Raw genomic sequence first — 21,502 nt, forward strand, 5'->3', positions numbered from 1 at the left:
ACAGAAATGGGGAACACCCAGGCAGACCAGAACAGGGCCCCGGGGACCCCTCAGAGGGGCTCCTTGTGAGAAGCCAGCTCATTCTGCTGGGAAGCAAGCCAGCCTGCCCTAGGAAGGAAGTCTCAGCTGGGCTACCACCTGGAAGGGACTCTCCAACTTGCCCTACGGCAACTGCCACTAAGACAGGTACAAGACACCCCTATTGCAGTTATACAAATGAAACGGGCACACAGAGACCTACACAAACTCTCTCTCTCTCTCTCTCTCTCTCTCACACACACACACACACACACACACACATCTGGGCACATATCTATAATTATAGATACACAGGAGCAGCCACCAAAGCTAGCCAACAAGCACACACAGGGACATATCTCATCAAGCACGTGGAGAATAGAACAGTTGCACACACTATCACACACAGACCAAAACAGACATGGAGACACACAAAACAGGCACACTCTGAGACAGATACCCAGAGACAATAATAGATACACAAGAGCAGACACACAAGCTAGCCACCAGCAGACACGAGGACACACTCATGGCCATGGTCACATATACCCACTAAAGCATAGCCTCAGAGAGACTCAAACACTCTCGGGGTGGGCAATCAGAGACACAGCAGGCAAATCTGGAGAGACCAGCAAGACACTTGAAATAAAGACACAAAATGCAAGGGAACACAACCAAAGGAACCCAGGCCTTCCCCACAGTAGAGACCCAGGCTCCATCCTTCAAACCGCCCAAGATCCACCACCTTCTAAAAGGAATCCAGGCTCTCCTTCTGGGTGCCCATCCCTCCCTCGAGGAACCTCAGGGTCCCTTACAAAGGAAGGGCTTAGTGTAGAAGAAGCAACAGGAGAGAGCCTAGGCAATACTCCGCTTTGGCTCTCAGGAAACGTTGGGGGGGGGGGGGGGGGCGGAGAATGAGCCATGGTGGGCTGCTGTCAGCTCACAGCAAAGTCAGAGAAAAGGGGGCCTTGGAGACAGGTTCAGGGTGTGAGCCCCGGGTGAGCTGCTGCTGCCTGTTGCTCCCCTGGTTGAAAGTTTTGTGGGGGCCCTTGGAGTTTAGGAGAGAAAAGTAAAGATGCACGCTTGAGAGGGAAGACAAGCCTGGGCCTGCTCCAGAGAGAGCCGGTTCCGGGGCCCTTTTCTGGTCAGCAGCACCCAGGGAAGGCCGCGGGCGCCCCCTGGTGAACCAGGAGCCACGGTCCAGAGCTGCACGGAGTTGGCGAGGAGAGGGCGTCTAGACTGAAAGGAGGATAAGATGCTTCTGGGTCGTCCGCCTCAAATGCAAGGCCTGCAGAGGAAAGAGAGTGCGGTGAGGGAATAGGGGGACGGTCGCCCGGAGCCGGAACAGGCAGGGTCCTTGGCGCCTAAATAGAGCTGCGTTTAGCAGGAGTGGGACAGAAGACCCTCCCCCGCCCCAGCTCCGCGCAGCTCCTAGACGGGCCGCCCGGTGCTGGGCTGGAACCCGAGAAGACACAGTGAGACCAGAGGCGGATTCCCATTGGTCCGCGCCCGACCAATGAGGCGCCGCGAGGGCACCCGGTAGGGCGGGGCGATCGCTGACTCAGAGGGAAGGATTCCGTCCCGCCCAAAAATGGATCTCGGCCAGAAAATGACCACCGAGGAATCGCCCAAGATGCGGCCTGTCCAGCACAGAGTTATCGCCAACTCCGACGTGACTTTGACCCGCAGGACCCTGAAAAAGGTGGGCCCGCCCCTTCCAGGGTTGACCCGGGTCCCCCCCCCAAGCCCTGCCCACTCCCCAGCCCCGCCTGCTTCCCGTCATTATCTCTAAGCCACGCCCAATTTGACAGCCTCCCCTCCCCCCCCCAGTACCGCCCACTTTCCTGTCATTCTCCCTGGGCCCTGCCCACCTCCCCAGTCAGGTGTCTCTTGCTCACTCTCCTGCCTCACCCACTTTTCTGTTTTCCTTGGTCCAGCACCCTCTCTCCCCAAGCTCCGCCCTTCCATTGACTCCCATCTAAAGTCCTCCCTCCTTTCTTTTTTTTTTTTTTAAATATATTTTATTGATTTTTTTACAGAGAGGACGGGAGAGGGATAGAGAGCCAGAAACACCGATGAGAGAGAAACATCGATCAGCCGCCTCCTGCACATCCCCAACTGGGGATGTGCCCGCAACCAAGGTACATGCCCTTGACCGGAATCGAACCTGGGACCCTTCAGTCCGCAGGCTGACGCTCTGTCTACTGAGCCAAACCAGTCAGGGCCTCCCTCCTTTCTTGGGTTCCACCTTTCCAGAGCCCAAAGCCTTCTTCCCAGTCTGCAATCCATCCCCAACCCTAATCTGACTTCCCTGGGGACTTAGCGGCCGGCGGGTCTGACCATTTTGTCTCATTCCTTTAGGCTCCTCCCCTTGTGTGCCGCCCTGTCTTCTCCCAGGCCCCACCCACACTTCCAAGACCTTTTTTTGTCAAGTTCCTGGTGTGGACGGAGCCTCCTAGCTAACGGAGAGAGAGAGGCCTCAGTTTCCCCAGCCCTGCCCTTCCAAGGGGAAGCCCCCTCCTCTTGGCCGTCTAACTACCGCCCCCAGAGGGACCCTGCCCCTGCCCACGTGGTCTTCACCAGCCCAGCCCGCCTCTTCCCGCCGTAGCCCCGCGGGGCTCCAGAGCTCTAATACCAGTCCCGGTGGGAGCGCCCCCACCCGCCCACCCACCCACCCACAGTCGATACATTTACCACACCGGGTGTTAACGGGCCTTGCCCGACATGGTGATCTGGTTACCAGTGCCTGTGGCTGAGGAACCCGCGCAGATCAGTCCCGTCCCATTCGCTGCCACACTCCACCGCCAAGGTGTTGGTGCCTTTGGACATGCTATGTCTGCTGCGGGGTGAGCCTCCTTCCGCCCACCCCCACCCCCACCCCGCCCTTACCCCCAGCTTTGAGACTCCCATGAGGCTGTGGAGTGGAGGAGGTCTGTCTGCCTGTCTTTCTGTCTTTATCCAAGGGCGGCTAGACTGGAGACTGTGGTGTGTCTTCACATCTGTGCATTCATCAGCGTATTTCTGGGATGTCTGGGTCAATGTGTGTTTGTGTGAACGGGAGAGAAAGGGATTCTACACAAAAGTGACTTCCTGGGTCTGGATGCTGGGGTCAGCAGCTGGCTGTGCGTTTTTTTCTTTTTTTCAGACTTCCATGATTTTATCTTCTCCCTTCAACCATTTTCTTTTTGTCTTTCATGCTGTTTTATGTATTGTATGTCTTTTTATATGGAATGTATTGGGGTGACATTGGTTAATAAAATTATATAGGTTTCAGGTGTATAATTCTATAACACATCTGCTGTATGACTTTTTGAGTTGCATATCTGGGTCCCTCTATATGTCTGGGGGTTGTCTGTGTTATATGTATTTCCATGTGAATGCACGATTCCATGTTTGTGCTCATGCATGTGTATTTGTGTGTGTGCGTACAACTAGGTCTGGCTGTAGAATGTATCTGTGACTCCGTGTGTGTGTGTTTGGGTCTCTGTGTTGTGTGTTGTGGTGTATTGACTTGGGGAAGGTATGGTTATTGTGTCCTATTCATACACTTGGTCTATGGGAGCCTTTTTATGCATCTGGGTTGGGGATGGATCCAATGGTGTTCGTGTAACTCGGTGTGTGTCTGGGTCTATATGGACCTATATTCACAAATATATTGTTACATTTTGTGTCTATGTGTATATCCCAGTGGGCAAAGCTAGTGACTAAAGCCCCCTTGCTGGGGAGGAGAGTCCAGGCGGACACTTTGAGCTCCCAGCCCAGGAAGGGAGTTGGGGGCTGTGAGAGGCTGGGTTCCAACTGCCTAGCTCCACCAAACTACAGTGGGCGAGAGAATGACAGGGTCAAAAGAAGGGTGGCAGGCCTGGCGGCAGGCTCATAGGGTGAATGGGTCTAACAGAGAGCCTGGCACCTGCTGGAGACAGGCCCCCCTGCCCTTCCTGACTTCAAGGTGGTGGTATCAGGGGCCTGGACCCTGCTCACACACATTCACACCAATATCTCCTCGATCAAGCATGTCAAACTCGCAGCCCGCGGGCCACATGCAGCCCACAATGAATATTTTTACGTCCCAGCCAATATAACGGTATGTAAGGAACGTTTTAATAAAAATTTTGTAACTTAATTTTTACAATATCCTCATACATAACTAGAGGCTCGGTACACAAAATTCATGCACGGGGGAGGGGGGTGTCCCTCAACCCAGCCTGTACCCTCTCCAATCTGAGACCCCTCCAGGGATGTCTGACTGCCCTCTCACAATCCAGGACTGCTGGCTCCCAACCGCTCGCCTGCCTGCCTGGTTGCCCCTAACCGCTTCTGCCTGCAAGCCTGATCACCCCCTAACCCCTCCCCTGCCAGCCTGATCAACGCCTACCTGCTCCCCTGCCAGCCCGATTGCCCCTAACTGCCCTCCCCTGCTGGCCTGGTCACCCTTAACTGCCCTCCCTTGCCAGCCTGGTCACTCCCAACTGCCCTCCCCTGCAGGCCTGGTCCCCCACACACACAACTGCCCTCCCTTGCCAGCCTGGTCACTCCCAACTGCCCTCCCCTGCAGGCCTGGTCCCCCCACACACAACTGCCCTCCCCTGCCAGCCTGATCACCCCCAACTGCCCTCCCCTGCAGGCCTGGTCACCCTTAACTGCCCTCCCCTGCCAGCCCAGTTGCCCCTAACTGCTCTCCCCTGCTGGCCTGGTCTCCTGCAACTGCTCTCCCCTGCAGGCCTGGTTCCACCCCCCAACTGTCCTCCCCTGCAGGCCCGGTCACCCCTAACTGCCCTCCCCTGCAGGCCTGGTCGCCCCCTACTGCCCTCCCTTGCAGGCCTGATCGCCCCCAACTACCCTCCCTTGCAGGCCTGCCCCCCCCCAACTGCCCTCCCCTGAAGGCCTGGTCCCCCCCTAACTGCCCTCCCCTGCAGGCCTGGTCCCCCACAACTGCCCTCCCCTGCAAGGTTGGTCCCTCCCAACTGCCCTCCCCTGCAGGCCTGTCTAGCTCCACCAAACTACAGTGGGCGAGAGAATGACAGGGTCAAAAGAAGGGTGGCAGGCCTGGCGGGAGGGCAGTCCCTCCCAACTGCCCTCCTCTGCTGGCCCAGTCACCCCTAACTGCCCTCCCCTGCTGGCTTGTTCACCCACAACTGCCCTCCCCTGCTGGCCATCTTGTGGTGGCCATCTTGTGTCCACATGGGGGCTGCCATCTTATGTGTTGGAGTGATGATCAATTTGCATATTACTCTCTTATTAGATAGGATTTCTCATTTATTTCAGCCCTTTGTATTCAGCATGTCTCTATCAAAATAAATCTACGTTCCTATGAAAATTGAAGCTTTTGTGTTTTTTTGCAGCCCACAGAAACTTACACCTTGTTTATTTGGCCCATGTGAGCCTTTAAGTTTGACATACTTGTCTTAGATCAACCAGCTACAGAGCCATAGAAATAGGCATGAACACACACACACAGATCCCAGACATGGATGTGTGGGTTGTGCACACACCAGCACAACCCACACATCTATGAACACACATGCATAATCTTACATACACCGAGATCACAAAAAAGAGCATATACTCCCACACATGCACCTATGTGCACCACAAACACCTATTCACAGATACATACACATAACATGATATGTGCATGTACCAATTCATGTGTGTCTGCATTCATGTACATCCCAAACACACAGGTGTGCATGCCAGAACAAACCACACACTTCCAAAAAGACATGGTCACATACATAGTCTCATACACACCAAGAAAGACACAAGAAAATTCACAGCCACATAGAATGACACATTCACCAGGAAACATACATCTACATATAATCATACAGCCACACTAGGAAACATACAAGCTCAGAGACATACTCATGTAGTAGGTGACATAGACCTAGATATCCATAAGCACCTACACACACACACACACACACACACATTCACAGATGCAAAGACATGCACACAGCCACAATCATCCTCACATACATCAGGACTGACACAGAAAAAGTGATCCCTTCCACCCTTGTCCCCTCATTATCCTAACTCCTTACCTACCTCATTCACAGGATCCACCCATGAATGAGGATTCTGTCCTCCTCTGGCCTTCTGGCCAGGCCACTCTCCCTACCTTCCCACCTTCCCACCATGTCCATGTTGTGGAGACACGGGGAGGACAAACTGCCCAGAATGCCTAAGGAGAGTAAGCTCAAGTGGCCTGTCCCTGAGTAGGGTCTTCTCTGTCCCCTGCAGTCAGCATCCCCACCAGACTGAGTGAGAGCAGCTTGCTAGTACCCCACATCCAGGTCTTCTTTTGCAATGAAACCACCATCAAATGCACCCTGGTGGTTCATTACATCGCTGAGCACTCATTACCATGGTCTTCTTCACCTCCATCTTCACGGTAAGGGGCTGGCCGCTTTCACCCCATGCAGCAGTGATGTGCCACCGGCAAGCTTCAGCCCTTTTTCTGGCCTAAGACAGGAGGAAGTACCACCTATTTTCCTAATGAAATGGGGAATCTTGCTGCTCGGTGGCATAGAAGAAATCTTTTCCCTGAGGAAAAGGTAAGGCTCACGCCCTGCTGACACAGAATAGGGGAAATGCCCGCCTCTCCGCCTTCAGCATGCAGCAAGAGCGCATCTCCTTCCCTCCAGTGAACAAAGAAGTCCATCTCTTACATGCATAACGCAGGAAGCAATCCTGCCCGCTTTGGGGGCGTTGGGAAACATCCCCCTTTCAAACAGAGGGAACGTCCTGCCTCTTTCTTCTGGTAAAAAGGGAAGTCCTACCATTTTCAGGCATTCAGGAGATCTATTCTTTTCTCCTGGTATAACAGGAAGTCCTGCCCCTTTCGGACATGTGACAAGAAACCCTGCCTATGTCTGACATAAACTAGGCGCCATCCAACCCTTTTCCTGGGTAACAGGAAGTCCCATCGCTTTCAGATCTGGAACTCCAGCCCCTGTCTGAGGTAAAACAGGAGGATGTCCCACCCCTTTGCTTGGTGAAATGGGAAGCCATGCCCCTTGCCTTAGTAAAACAGGAAACCTCGCCCATTTCAGGCACAGGGGCGGGAGAAGGCCCCTGTGTGCTGTGTGTGCGCGCGCGCTATGAAATGAGAAGCCTCCCCTTTTGCCTGGTTTGGTGGGAAACCATATCCTCCTTCCCATATGAAGTGGGATATGCAACCTCTCTGAAAAACAAGGGTTGGAGATTTTCTACTCTTATTGCTCCCCCCACCCCCCCTCCACTTCTCCCCCCTCCACTCCCACCCTGCAGATCAGCCTGGGAGAGATGATCCATGTCCTGGGCCTGCAGCTGAGCTCACCAGCCTTCATGAGCAGCACCTACATGGCCATGATCTACAAGCAACTGGGTACCTTCGTGTTTGGTGGCATGGCCAGCTGGTCCCAGACTGACATTGCCAAGATGACCACCAGTCACCTGAGGCCCCACTTCCTGACTGTGTGCCTGCCCAACCGGGCCTCCTTGGACTGAGAAATTGGCTACATCACAAACCAGACAAGCTGAAGACGTCCTCTATGCCAGGCGAGTGGGCGGCTGGGAAGGAGAACCCAGGAAGAGTCCCCTCACCCCAGCTGCAGCTGATATCGGCCCTCCCCTGCCCATCCCCCAGGAAATCCTTCTGTTCTGAGCACGCCTTTTACGGGATGTATGCCATGGTGCATCTGATGGTGAGTGCTGGCGGGAGACAGGCCACACACCCTGTAAGGTCAGAGAATGCTCCATTGTCCCCCGCCCCCACCCCCACTCCCACCCCATGCTTGGTGCCAGCAGTGCCAGGCACAGCTTCCATGGAGCTTGTGTGTGTGCCCCTGGAGTTGGGAGGGCAAGAATGGGGAGGGCCTCTCTCCTCTTAAGGCTCATTCAGTGTCCCTGTCCCAGAATGGCAAATTCCAGAACCCTGTCTCCTCCTCCCCGCAGCTGGAGACGGCCCGTGCCAGGCTAGGTCCATGCCCAGGGCTAGGTTCCACCAGGAGCGGGTGGAAGGGAAATCAGATCCAGCTGAGGTGTAGGTCCAAAGTTTTGGTAGTGAGGTGGCAGGAGGAGCTGGGGAGAAGGGAGCCCGCTGGGAAACAGGCGATGACCCACAGGCCCAGTGGACAAAGAGAGCACAGATTCTGGTGGTGGGATTGGATTACAAACATAGGAGCCAGCCCAGAGCACCTGGGCACATGGTGGACAGACACAATGACACAGACAGAGACCCAGGCCACGGGGCATGTGACAGTCACATGGATGTTTTCACACCAGCCACCCAGCAACATTTCTTCCTGAAAGACAACCCATTCTGCTGCCAGCCTTTGAACAAGAAAAAGAGCGCGTAACAAAGTAACTGCAGCTTCTGTTTGATAAGAGAACAGGGTCTTTGAAGCTGGATCTATCACAGCCTCAACTGTGTGTAACACTGGGTGAGATCCTCAACTTCCTTCTCAGGCCTCCCGTTTTGCATCTGTAAAATGGGCATGCAAACAGCAACTGCCTCCTAGGGGTGTGGTTTCACGTTAAAACATAAACAAGCTGATACACTCAAAGCACTTAAACCGGGTCTGGCCTAACTGTGACTATTATCTTTAATAATAGGCAAAACAAACCCCAGGGAGGATTGGGGCTGGGGTGTCTGTCAGCAATGCCTCGAGGTACACAGGTGGGGGTAGCAGCGTGGCCCCCCACATGGTGGACAGATCACTCACAAGTAGGCAGCAGGCATTTCCCTGGTGTTGCAGACCTGGTAAAGAAAGGGCAGTCAATTTCATGAGCAAGATGTTCTGGGTCTCCCTGAATTCCCTTGCCCCGAGTATTCCCCAAGTCCCCACACCTGATTTCTCCCAGAAACACGCAACAGCAACTTTCTCATTCAGCCTGCTAATTTCAAGGAAGTAAATTTAACCTATTATTTTAAAATTGGGTTTTTCTTACAGATGCTATAGTATAGGATTATACACTTGAAACCTATATAATTTTATTAGCCAATGTAACCCCAATAAATAGAATTTTTTTTAAAAATGGGTCGTTTTTTGTTTTTGTTTTTTTTCTGTTTTCCATTTCAAAATCAAGAGCTCAACCCCTGCTCTTTGAGAGGTCCCTCCCTGCTGAGCCCCACCTCGCTAGATTGGAGATCTGAGGCTGGCAGGAGGTGGGAGTTCCGGGCCACCACAGGAGCCTACCCATAGGGTCTCACCTGACTGCTTGGGAAATCGTCCCACATCTAACAATTCTCCCAACACCAGTGTGTAATTAATAGCATAAAGCTCTCTTACAATGATGGTGTCAGGGCCACAGCCCATACCCTCTCTAGATGCTGAAATCATTTTCCATCCAAAATGGCAAGATGAATGTCCTACCTCACACCGTGGCCACCCAGGATCAGGCAGGTGGGTGGGCACAGAAACCCAGCCTGGGGTGGATGGGTAGCTACTCTTGGGGCTTCACGGTGCCTGCCCTCCCCGCAGCTCTATGTGCAGGCTGGCTCCTGGGGATGGAGACCCAGCTCCTATGGCTCACCATCCAGCTCCTTTTCTTCTCTCTGGCTCTGTTCAGTGGCTACATCCAGATTTTGGACTCTTGGCACCACCCCTATGATGGGGTCTTTGGATTCCTGCAAGGAGCCTTGATGGCTTCCTGAGTGGCAGGTAATGCCATGGACGCCTGGCTCCCAGGGAGGGTCTGCTTGCCGGGGAGCCATGGGTATACCTGGCATTCTTCACCTCCCAAGAGAGGCCAGCTGGGGAGGCAGCAGCCATGGGGTGCAGATGACATCAGCCCACCTCAAACCCCTCCCCACATCATCCTTGCAGGTTTTCTATATCTCTGGTCTTTTACATCTCCAGCGATGCCAGGTCCCAGCAGCTCCAGGTGCTAGAGGCCACCTGCCCCCTGCTCTCCATTATCTTCCCCCTTGCCCTCCCTCTGTTCCCCCCCCCAACCCCACCCCGAGGGCCATCAGGGACCCCAATGAAGGCCCTGATGCAGAGAAAGGTAGAAGGCGCCCACTGCAGGGCCTGTACTCTCCAGGGAGCTATCCCTTGCCAAGTGGGCTAATCCAGAAAGCTCTGTCTCTCTGGAGGACAGACCACACCCCAAATCAGGCCGGTCCTCGGGGGTGGGAGGGGGGGGGCGGGATGGGGACACACAGGAAACCTGTTTTTTCTAGGGCTGAGACCCAAGTCAGCCCTTTCCAGCAGGACCCCCTCCATTTCTATTTCTAATACATTAAAAATTAAGAAATACCAACACAGCATGTATGAATTTTTTATGTATATTAGCATGGATTGGTGGCCTCCTATTTCAGTCTGGGCACCATGTCTCGGGGACCAATGCTAACAACATCTGCATTGGGTGAGAACCTCAAAAGTTTAAATCGGCTCTGGCCAGTTTGGTTCAGTGGTTAAAGCATTGGCTTGCAGACCAAAGCGTCGCGGGTTTGATTCCCATGTGCAGGAGGCAACCAGTCCATGTGTGAGTACCCTACGTTGGGCTGCCAGTTGCGAGTGACACCCCCCCCCCCCCCCGCCCCACGTCCCACGTGGTTCAAGGTTCACTTTCAGGGTTCGGGCTCTGGAGGAGGCCGAACGCAAATGAAAGAGACTAGAAAGTACTAAATTGCAAATATTGGGGGCCAGGCGGGAGCCCAACTCAAGGGGAAAGACTCCACCCCACTCTGGCCTTGATATCCCTTTTATGAACTGGAGAACATTATGCTAAGTGAAATAAGTCAGTCAGAGAAAGATAAGTATCACATGATCTCACTCATTTGTGGAATATAATGAACAACATAAACTGATGAACAAAAACAGTTCCAGAGACAGTGAAACATCGATCAGACCATCAAACCTCAGAGGGAAGGTAGGGGAGGGTGGGGGAAAAGGGGGAGAGATCAACCAAAGGACTTGTATGCATGCATATAAGCCTAACCAATGGACACAGACACCAGGGGGGTGAGGGCATGAGTGGGGGGGTGGGGGGATAATGGGGGAATAAGGACACATATGTAACACCTTAATCAATAAAGAAATTTATAATAAATTTAAAAAAACTATGAGATACACCCATAGCCTTTAGGCAGGCAATTCCAATAATAGCCAATCAGCAAGAATTTACATAAAACTAAAAGGTGGAAGTTGCTTCAGCTACCATTGTCTCAACTAAACAGTAGGTGATTGGCTCTGACCTTTCAGAGCTTCAAGGTTGACCAGCCTTCCAGGTTCCTTGTCCACACCCCTCTGCTAGTGAAGGCAATGGGCGGCTTCCAACATCCATGTCTCTCTCATATCAAGTCTCTCTCTCTCTCTCTCTCTCTCTCTCTCTCTCTCTCTCTCTCTCTCTCTCTCCCCCCCCACCCCCCCGGAAAAAATAACCTCCGGTAAGGATTTTTAAAAAGTCTAAATCAGCGTTCTCCATCTCATCACTATTGGGTAATTCTTGGCTGCGGGAACCATCCTGTGTATTGTAGGATGTTAAGCAGCATTCCTGGCCTCCACCAACCAGGTGCCAGTAACAGCTTCAAGTTGTAACAGACCAAAAATGTCTCCAGACATCACCAAGTATCCCCTATGGGGCAAAACAACCCTAGCTGAGAATTCCTGCATTAGGGGGTTCCACTGACACCCCTCCCCCAGGAAACTGCATTCCATGCTATTAGCTCACTGAAGTCAGAGAAAAGGGGGCGTTAGAGACAGGATCAGAGGATTAGCCCAGGACAACCTGCCATTGCCAGTTGCTCCCCTGGTTACAAGTCTCATGGAGACCCTTAGCGCTCGGGGGGAGGGGGAGTAAAGATGCACACTTGAGAAGGAAGAAAAGTGTGGACGTGCTCCAGAGCGGGCCCTCCCGGGTCTTTTTCTTGAGAGTTCTTACTTGTTTTCTAAAGGTGGGAATTTTAGGGAGGTCTTAGAGGAAGATCTCAATAAAATATTTATCAGCATTATGCTGACTCACCAACATGAGATTTATTCCCCTGACCTCATTCTTCCTAGGGTGTGGTTGGCACAAATGGCATTAGTTGGATTTCTGTTATCTCTCTCCCTGAGTAGGGTAATTTAAGCTGTTTATCCTCTGGTTGGAGAGAAGTGTAAACCATTTACTCTCCCCCCCCACTCTTTTATTGAATTTATTGGGGTGACATCTTACTAATAAAAGGGTAATATGCTAATTAGACCAGATAGACCGGATGTCTTCCCGATGTCCTTCCGGACAAAGCCATGGTGGTAGGACTGAGGCAGAGGTGGTTAGGGGCAACCAGGGAGGCAGGCAGAGGGGTTAGGGGCGATCAGGCAGGCAGGCAGAGTGGTTAGGGGTGATCAGGCAGGCAGGCAGATGAGCATTTAGGAGCCAACGGTCCCGGATTGTGAGAGGGATGGATGACTGCCAGTTTAGGCCCAATCCCACAACCAGCAGTCGAACATCCCCCAAGGGGTCCCGGATTAGAGAGGGTGTAGGCCGGGCTGAGGGACCCCCTCCCGTGCACAAATTTCGTGCACTGGGCCTCTAACTGACTAATAAAATGATATAGGTTTCAGGTATACAATTCTATAATACATCATCTGTATATTGTACAAGGGCCCAGTGCACAAATTCGTGCACCTTCAAAGGAACTGTGGGCCGAGAGGCTGCAGTAGGCACAGGGGCAGGTCTCAGCCCATCCTCCGCGCCCTCACCCAGCCCCTCCTGCCACAGGCCCACTCCCCCATCCCCTGTCTGCCAGCAGCCCCGCTTCCATCTCTGCTGCTCCCATGTACTGACAGCACCGGCCCCGCTCACACCCGTTGATGGTGTGGAGTGACTGGGGCTGGTGCCAGCAGTGGGTGTGAGCGGCAGCTGCTGCCCCCATCGCTCCTCAGGAGCAGGGGGAGGTGGAGAAGCCCTCATGGGTGATCAGGGCTGCTGATAGTGCCAAGTGATTGGGATCAGCTCTGAGCACCGGCAGCAGATGCCAGCGGCGGCTCCAGTGCTGGCTGTGGGTGTGAGCGCCAGGTGGGACCACTGCATGTGGGAGCAAAGAATTTTCAGTAACCACCAGAGGCTCACCCCAATGACAGCAACCAGCACCCCACCTTGGTCTGGTGCCCCTGCTCACCTGCTCCACTATCCCACCGCAGCCAACACCCACCATGTTCCACCCAACAGGTGCCAGTAACACCCTGGTGGTCAGCACAGGTCATAGCAACCAGTTGTTTGGTTGTTCCGGTTGTTCCGCCGTTCAGCCTATTTGCATATTAGCCTTTTATTATATAGGATTGTGGGTTCACTGCCCTAAGTCAAGTCTCCTTCCATCACAATTTATCCCCCTATACCTACTTCTATCTCCCCCATCCCCTTTTCCCTCTGATTATCACCACACTGCTGTCTGTGTCCATGAGGTTGTAGTTTTTTTTTCCCCTCACCCAAGATTATGGTTTTGTTTTATTTTTTAAATATTTTATATGTTTTCATTGAGTTCAGAGAGAGGGAGAAAGAGAAAGAAACATCAATCAGTTGCCTCCTCCATGCACCCCGACGGGATAACCTGAAACCTAGCTGTGTGCCCTGACTAGGATCTGAAGTCACAACCTTTTGGTGTATGAGACAATGCTCCAACTAACTGAGCCACCCATCCAGGGCCCATTTACTCTTGAGTGTTCTTGGTTAGGGAAGATAGAATTTTGCGACTTACTAGATGGCTGTAAACTGCTTGGTCGTTTAACTATCTGTCTTGGTTTCCCTTTTCCGCTTGTCTTGGCTTACTTATCTGTCTCACTAGGATTCTGTACACATTTAAATGGAATGGAGAGAGGAGGTGACTGACAGAGGCTAGGGGTCAACCTGGTTTATACCATCTGATCCATCAGGAATTTATTCTGGAGTCCAGTTAGCTGGGGGGCTAACTCAATTTTTCCCAGTTAATTAACACAGCAATTGTCAGCACTATTGACATTTGGGCCCAGATGAGTCTTGGGTGAAGGAAGGAGAGAAACTGTCCTATGCACTGTATATGTCTAGCACCATCCCCACACTAGATGCCAGTAGCACACACGCAACTGCCACCCACACATGACAACCACAAGTGTCTCCACATATTGCCAACTGTCCTCTGGAAAGCAGATTGCCCCAGTTGAGAACCACTGGTTAAAACTAGAGGCCATTGGTGAATGTGAAGGACCAGCCACATGGCTGAAGTGGCTGACTCATGGCTGGAAGCCCTAGGAGGCAAGGAGGGAGCTCCTGGATGGCAGAGCTGGAGGCTGCCATCAAAAAGGAGTCTGACCCCGCCAGTGTGACTCGGTAGTTGAGTGTCAACCTATGAACCAGGAGGTCGCCATTTGATTCCTGGTCAGGGCACATGTCCAGGTTTCGGGCTCGATCCCCAGTAGGGGGCGTGCAAGAGGCAGCCAATCTATGATTCTCTCTCATCATTGATGTATCTCTCTCTCTCTCTCTCTCTCTCTCTCTCTCTCTCTCTCTCCCCCCTTCCTCTCTGAAATCAATAAAAATATATTTTTTTAAAAAGCTTCTGCACAGCAAAAGAAACCATCAAAAAAAAAAAATGAAAAGGGAGCCCACAATATGGGAGAACATATTTGGCAATGATACATCTGATGAAGGGTTAATATCCAAAATATATAATGAACCCATACAACTTAACAAAAGGAAGACAATCCAATTAAAAAATGGACAAAGAACCTAAATAGACACTTCTCCAAAGGTGACATACAAGAGACACATGAAAAAATGCTCAAAGGCACTGATCATCAGAGAGATGCAAATTAAAACAACAATGAGGCATCACCTCACACCTGTCAGAATGGCTACCATCAACAAATTAACAAATGACAAGTGCTGGTGAGGATGTGGAGAAAAGGGAGCACTAGTGCACAGCCGGTGGGAATGCAGACTGGTGCAGCCACTATGGAAAACAGTATGGAGTTTCCTCAAAAAATTAAACATGGAACTCCCATTTGACCCAGTGATCCCACTTCTAGGAATATATCCCAAGAAACTTAGAAACACCAATCAGAAAGAATGTATGCACCCCTATGTTCATAGCAACACAATTTACAATAGCTAAGATCTGGAAACATCCCAAGTGCCCATCAGTAGATGAGTGGATAAAAAAGCTGTGGTACGTTTATTTATACCAGGGAATACCATGCAGTAGTAAAAAAGAAGAATCTCTTACCCTTTTGAGACAGCAGGGAGGGACCTGGAGAGTATTATGCTAAGCGAAATAAGTCAGTCAGAGAAAGACAAATATCACATGATCTCACTCATATGTGGAATCTAATGAACAAAATAGATCCAGAGACACAGAAGCATGAAACAGACTACAGAATCTCAGAGGGAAGAAAGGGGTGGGTGGGAAGAGATCAACCAAAGAACTTGTATGCATTTATGCATAACTCATGGAGACAGATAATATGGGGGTGAAGGCAGGGGCAGGGGTGAGCTAGAAGGGTTGAAAAGGGGATAGGGGGACATGTAATACTTTCAACAACAAAGATTTAAAAATAATAACAATAATAATCTTTAAAAGGGGTCTGGCCCTAGCGGTTTTGGCTCACTGGTTAGAGTGTCGGCCCATTTACTGAATGGTGGCAGGTTCAGTTCCAGTCAAGGTCATGTACCTCAGTTGCAGGTTTGATCCCTGCACCGGCAGGGCACATGCGGGAGGCACCAAGGGATGTATCTCTCATATCAATGTTTCTCTCTCTATGTCTCTCCCCCTCCTTTCCACTCCCTATCAAAATCATATCCTCGGTGAGGCTTAACAAAAAAAAAAACAAAAAAAGGATCTGGCCTTCACTTAAGGGACATAACAGGAAGTGTTGTACTGCCCCTGATAACAATTGTAATACTAATAGCTACAATTTATTGTTCACTCTGTGTGAGGGGAAACTGGGGCCAGCTTACTCACTGGGCCATCTCATCTGACATTCCCCGCGGGACTGGGGGGGAGGGGGGGGGCATTCCTGACTGCCTGTCTTGCAGATGAGAAAATTCAGCCAAAGAGGCAAAGCTGCCCGCCCAGGCAAGGTCAGATGGCCAACAGGAAGTGTGAAAGGTAGGGTACTAGCTTGTAATAAATTATAACACCGGAGCAGAGAGGTGCCGATCTGAAGAAAGCAAAGCAGTCCCCACAGCTCGCCATTCCCCCTCCCACTTGAAATCCAGCTCTAAGTCTGAACTCCCTGAAGTTCCAACCCAGGCAAGGCTAGGGTGACCCCGCCTGCTACAAACCCAAGGCCCAGCAGAAGTGTCCAGGGACCTATAAATCCAGGGCCCCCTCCAGCCTCCATCAGCTTCCACAAACATTCCCAGAAAACAGGGAAGGAAAATCTGGTTTTACTGACTATGCAGCTTCAAGTCCTCCAGGAACCTACCGCCCTCTCCCTCTCCAAGGCAAATCGAAACTCGGGAGCCACCAGTTGGAGCCCACAAGGAGTCCTCCCAGTAATTAAAGGGTTCTAGGAATGGTATCTACATGGAACGGTTCGGTCAGAGAAACTGAGGCAGGGCCTCCCGGGCCGGAGTGGGGTGTGGGGTGTAGCACAGGATGTCCCCATGCTTGTTGATCCCTTCCCCCGCCCAATCTCTGCAAAACGCGAGTCGCCAGACCAGGCTGGGGGCGGGGAGCGGCGGGAGTAGAAGGTGCTGAGAGCCCCTGACGGGTCTCCCCGCCAAGGCCCGGGGTGGGGGCGCACGGGCCCTGGAGAGCCCCAGCGCGTACCCCGGGAGGTCTCCAGGTGGCTCGCTCACTCCACCCCCGCCTGCTCTGTCCCAGGGCGGGACCAGGGGGCGGAGCGGGCCGGTGACAGGCTGTGACGCGGGCCCCACCCTTTCTTATAGAGGCACGCGGGGGGACTCGGGCACCGTGTTTCGTCGTCGCTGCCGCCGCCACCGCGTCCACCGCCTGCCCCGCCACCACAGCACCGGGCATCAGCGCCACCGCCACCGCGTCCGCCAGCAGCGCCACCGCCATGCGCGAGATCGTGCACCTGCAGGCCGGCCAGTGCGGCAACCAGATTGGGGCCAAGGTGCGCGGGGAACCGGGCCCCGGGAGGTGGCTGGGAAGAGTGGAGCGGGGCCCTTGAACTCCACGGAGCTCCCCCACCTTGGGCCTTTGGGCGAACGGGGTCTCCAAGAGGCCAGCACCCCAGGGACGGTGACGGGGGGGGGGGGGGGGGGGCGCGGGGGCTGGACCAGGCTGGGAACAAAGAGGCCAATGGGGGTGGGGCCCAGCCTTCTGTCTGCTGGCCACAGCTGGCTTCACAGCTGGCCCACTGTCCCCTGCACACGCACAAAGGGTCCCAGCCTCTCCCGCTGGCTGCAGCCAGGGTGCACTGACACCAGCAGGCTTGGCTGGCGACTCTGCCTCACCCTGCCCCCACCTCTCCCTTCTTGCTGTTTCATCCCTGCCTCCCCACCATGCCTTTAGGCCCCCCATTCACCTTGCTGGGGGACAGGTGGCAGCCAGGGAGGTGGTTGGGGGTCCTGAGCCCAGAAGATGGAGGCCAGGGCAGGCCTGGATCCCCTCTCCCTCTCTGTCGGTTCTTAACATCACCACCACCACCACCACCCCTCTAGTTCTGGGAGGTGATCAGCGATGAGCATGGCATCGACCCCACGGGCACCTACCATGGGGACAGTGACCTGCAGCTGGAGAGAATCAACGTCTACTACAATGAGGCCACAGGTAGGACGCAGGGGCACCTTCTGGAGTGGGGGTGGGAAGGACACGGGGGGACTGCATGCTGGTTCCTGGCCCGCACCCCAGCTGACCTCCATCTGCTTCCCTGCAGGGGGGAATTACGTGCCCAGAGCCGTGCTGGTGGACCTGGAGCCAGGCACCATGGACTCGGTCCGCTCTGGCCCCTTTGGCCAGATCTTTCGGCCTGACAACTTCGTGTTTGGTGAGTGCCAGGCATGGAGGACAGGCAGGGAAGCCCCCTCGCCCCTGTCTCTTCCAAATGCTTAGTGAAAACTCACCACCACGGCCCCTCAGCCCAGCGGGGGAGGCGGATAGGGCAGTCAGGGCTGTGCTGGCGACAGCCTGGCGGACTGTGGGAGCCCAGGGGAGGCAACTGATACAGTGGCAGGGGTGGGTGGGGAGGGTAAGGAAGCCTTCCTGCATGGAAGCCCCGGCTCTGCCACTCCATGCCTTCTACACATATTTACTGAGCACCTACTGCATGCAGGTCCTACTGTATCCCCGGTGGGGGGGGGGGGGGGGGGCGGGGTACACATGAGAACAAAACAGACAAAGCTCTCTTCTCCCCCGGAGCTGGCATCCTGGTGGACGGAGGCAGGATGGCAATATAAGCAAGTAACGCCCAGGCACGGATCCAGTCAGTTGGGTGACTCTGGGCAGTCTCTCTGTGCTTATCTCCTCCTCTTTAAAATAGAGATAAAAAATCTACCTTGCCCTAACCGGTTTGGCTCAGTGGATAGAGGTTTGGCTCAGTGGATAGAGCGTCAGCCTGCGGACTGAAGGGTCCCAGGTTCGATTCCGGTCAAGGGCAAGTACCTTGGTTGCGGGCACATCCCCAGTAGGGGGTGTGCAGGAGGCAGCTGATCGATGTTTCTTTCTCATCGATGTTTCTAACTCTCTATCCCTCTCCCTTCCTCTCTGTAAAAAAAAAAAAAAAATCAATAAAATATATTTTTAAAAAATCTACCTCACAGGCTTGTGTGGCTCAAAGCCATTATCATGTGTAAAGGATTTAGAACAATGCCTAGCACAGAGAAAAAGGTAAATAAGCACTCGTTGTTTTCATGATCATTATTGTTAGTAATGTCTGCGGCCTGAAAGATGATTAGGGCATTGACAGGCAGGGAAGATGTACAAGGCAGCAGGAACAGCCGAAGGGGGAGGGGCAAGGATGGAAGCAGAAAGAACAATGAATAATCGTAACCACAAAATTACAATAATTTGCCCTGGCCTGTTTGGCTCAGTGGATAGAGCATCGGCCTGGGGACTGAAGGATCCCAGGTTCGATTCCCGTCAAGGGCACATGCCTGGGTTGCAGGATCGATCCCCAGTGTGGGGCGTGCGGGAGACAGCCGGTCCATGATTCTCTCTCATCATGGATGTTTCTCTCTCTCTCTCTCTCTCTCTCTCTCTCTCTCTCTCTCTCTCTCTCTCTCCCCTCCCCTCCCCCTTCCTCTCTGAAATCAATTAAAAAATATATATTTTTAAAAAATTACAATGATTTATGTTATCTCTAATAATAATTTTGTTATTATTATTCAACCACTAGGATGGCTGGGGGAGACGCTGGGGAGGCTCTTCCCATAATGCCCGTGTGTCCTTCCCTCTCAGGCCAGTCTGGAGCCGGCAACAACTGGGCCAAGGGCCACTACACGGAGGGCGCGGAGCTGGTAGATGCCGTCCTGGACGTGGTCCGAAAGGAGGCTGAGAGCTGCGACTGCCTGCAGGGCTTCCAGCTGACCCACTCGCTGGGCGGGGGCACGGGGTCCGGGATGGGCACGCTGCTCATCAGCAAGATCCGGGAGGAGTTTCCCGACCGCATCATGAACACCTTCAGCGTGGTGCCCTCGCCCAAGGTGTCGGACACGGTGGTGGAGCCCTACAACGCCACGCTCTCCGTGCACCAGCTGGTGGAGAACACGGACGAGACCTACTGCATCGACAACGAGGCCCTCTACGACATCTGCTTCCGCACCCTCAAGCTGACCACGCCCACCTACGGGGACCTCAACCACCTGGTGTCCGCCACCATGAGCGGCGTCACCACCTGCCTGCGCTTCCCGGGCCAGCTGAACGCCGACCTGCGCAAGCTGGCCGTGAACATGGTGCCCTTCCCGCGCCTGCACTTCTTCATGCCCGGCTTCGCGCCGCTCACCAGCCGCGGCAGCCAGCAGTACCGCGCCCTGACGGTGCCCGAGCTCACCCAGCAGATGTTCGACGCCAAGAACATGATGGCCGCGTGCGACCCGCGCCACGGCCGCTACCTGACGGTGGCCGCCGTGTTCCGGGGCCGCATGTCCATGAAGGAGGTGGACGAGCAGATGCTGAGCGTGCAGAGCAAGAACAGCAGCTACTTCGTGGAGTGGATCCCCAACAACGTGAAGACGGCCGTGTGCGACATCCCGCCGCGGGGCCTGAAGATGGCAGCCACCTTCATCGGCAACAGCACGGCCATCCAGGAGCTGTTCAAGCGCATCTCGGAGCAGTTCACGGCCATGTTCCGGCGCAAGGCCTTCCTGCACTGGTACACGGGCGAGGGCATGGACGAGATGGAGTTCACCGAGGCCGAGAGCAACATGAACGACCTGGTGTCCGAGTACCAGCAGTACCAGGACGCCACGGCCGAGGAGGGCGAGTTTGAGGAAGAGGCCGAGGAGGAGGTGGCCTAGACCATCTCATTCATTCACCCCTGTCTGCCCCCACCCCTGCTGGGCTGCTTACCTTTGACCCCTTAGAGCCCCTCTTGGGCCCCTGAGAGCCCTGCATCATCACCAAGCCTGACTCAACTCTGACCCTCTGACCCTACAACCTTGACTCTTCCCCGATCTCAGCTGACCTTCGACCCCTGAGCCCCACTTTGGCCCACATTTAACTCCAAGAACCCTGTTTCACCGTGACCTCTCCTTTACCTATGACCTTACCCACCACCCCAGTGCACCCCCAGACAAATAAACCCCAGTGTACTTTCGACCCCCTCTCCCTCTGAGCCTCCCTTCACCTCCGACCATGTCTCACCTTTGGCCCCACAAGCCCACCCACCCTCTGACCCCACCTTCTTTCTGGCTTCTGTAATTCCCCTGTTTTATCCCTGAACTCACTCCCCTCAACTCCAACTGACCTTGGCTTTCCAGGGCTGGTGGAGGGCAGCTGTGTAGGGAGAAGCAGCCCTGGAACATGTGGACAAGAGAGGCTGTGCCCCCATCCCTCCCCACCTCCTCCCTCTGACTCACCCTCAATAAATAAATTGTTGTCTTGCCATGTTTCTGCTGAGTGCATTTTCCATCTCCCTGTGGGAAGGCCAACAAGCAAGGGCTCCCCCTAAAGGATGAAGGTGGGTGCTGAAGGGACATCTAATCTGGGGAGGAAGAACGGGGGCAGAAATTGTAGAGTCAGACAGAGGGGCTATGCCACTAACTGTGTGGTGTCGAGTAAGCACTTGTGCTCTCTGATCCTCGATTTGCTCACCTGTAAAATGGGATTGTATATTTCCCCCCATGATCCCCACACACACAAACTCCAGGAATGTTTGTGAGGATTCGAGGAGCTCTTATGGGCACAGAGCCGGGCACAAGGAGTGCTTGGCAATGGAGCTGTTGCCATTTTCTGTGGGGCATCTAGCAAGTATGGAAAGCAGAAGGGGTCTTTAGGGAAGGGCACTGGGGAGATGGCAACCTGGAGCTACCATCCAAGGGACAGTCCTATCAGAGTAACAGTCACTAACTCGGATGGAGCACTTGGAGGTCCTGACATGCCTCATCTCATGTAACTCTCACATGAACCCTGTAA

At 53.6% G+C, this 21,502-nt stretch overlaps 1 protein-coding gene across 1 annotated transcript; it reads left to right on the forward strand.

Moving 5' to 3' along the window:
• Positions 1 to 16,637: 16,637 nt before the first annotated feature.
• TUBB4A (tubulin beta 4A class IVa) lies at positions 16,638 to 20,802 on the forward strand. Its single transcript, XM_079771810.1, has 4 exons — positions 16,638 to 17,042; positions 17,593 to 17,701; positions 17,808 to 17,918; positions 19,328 to 20,802. Exons 1-4 carry the CDS (start codon positions 16,986 to 16,988, stop codon positions 20,383 to 20,385), a joined length of 1,335 nt encoding a protein of 444 aa, XP_079627936.1. The 5' UTR covers positions 16,638 to 16,985; the 3' UTR covers positions 20,386 to 20,802.
• The last annotated feature ends 700 nt before the right edge of the window (positions 20,803 to 21,502 follow it).

The sequence above is a fragment of the Cnephaeus nilssonii genome (genome assembly GCF_951640355.1).
Source record: "Cnephaeus nilssonii genome assembly, chromosome: 5".
Lineage (NCBI taxonomy): Eukaryota > Metazoa > Chordata > Mammalia > Chiroptera > Vespertilionidae > Cnephaeus > Cnephaeus nilssonii.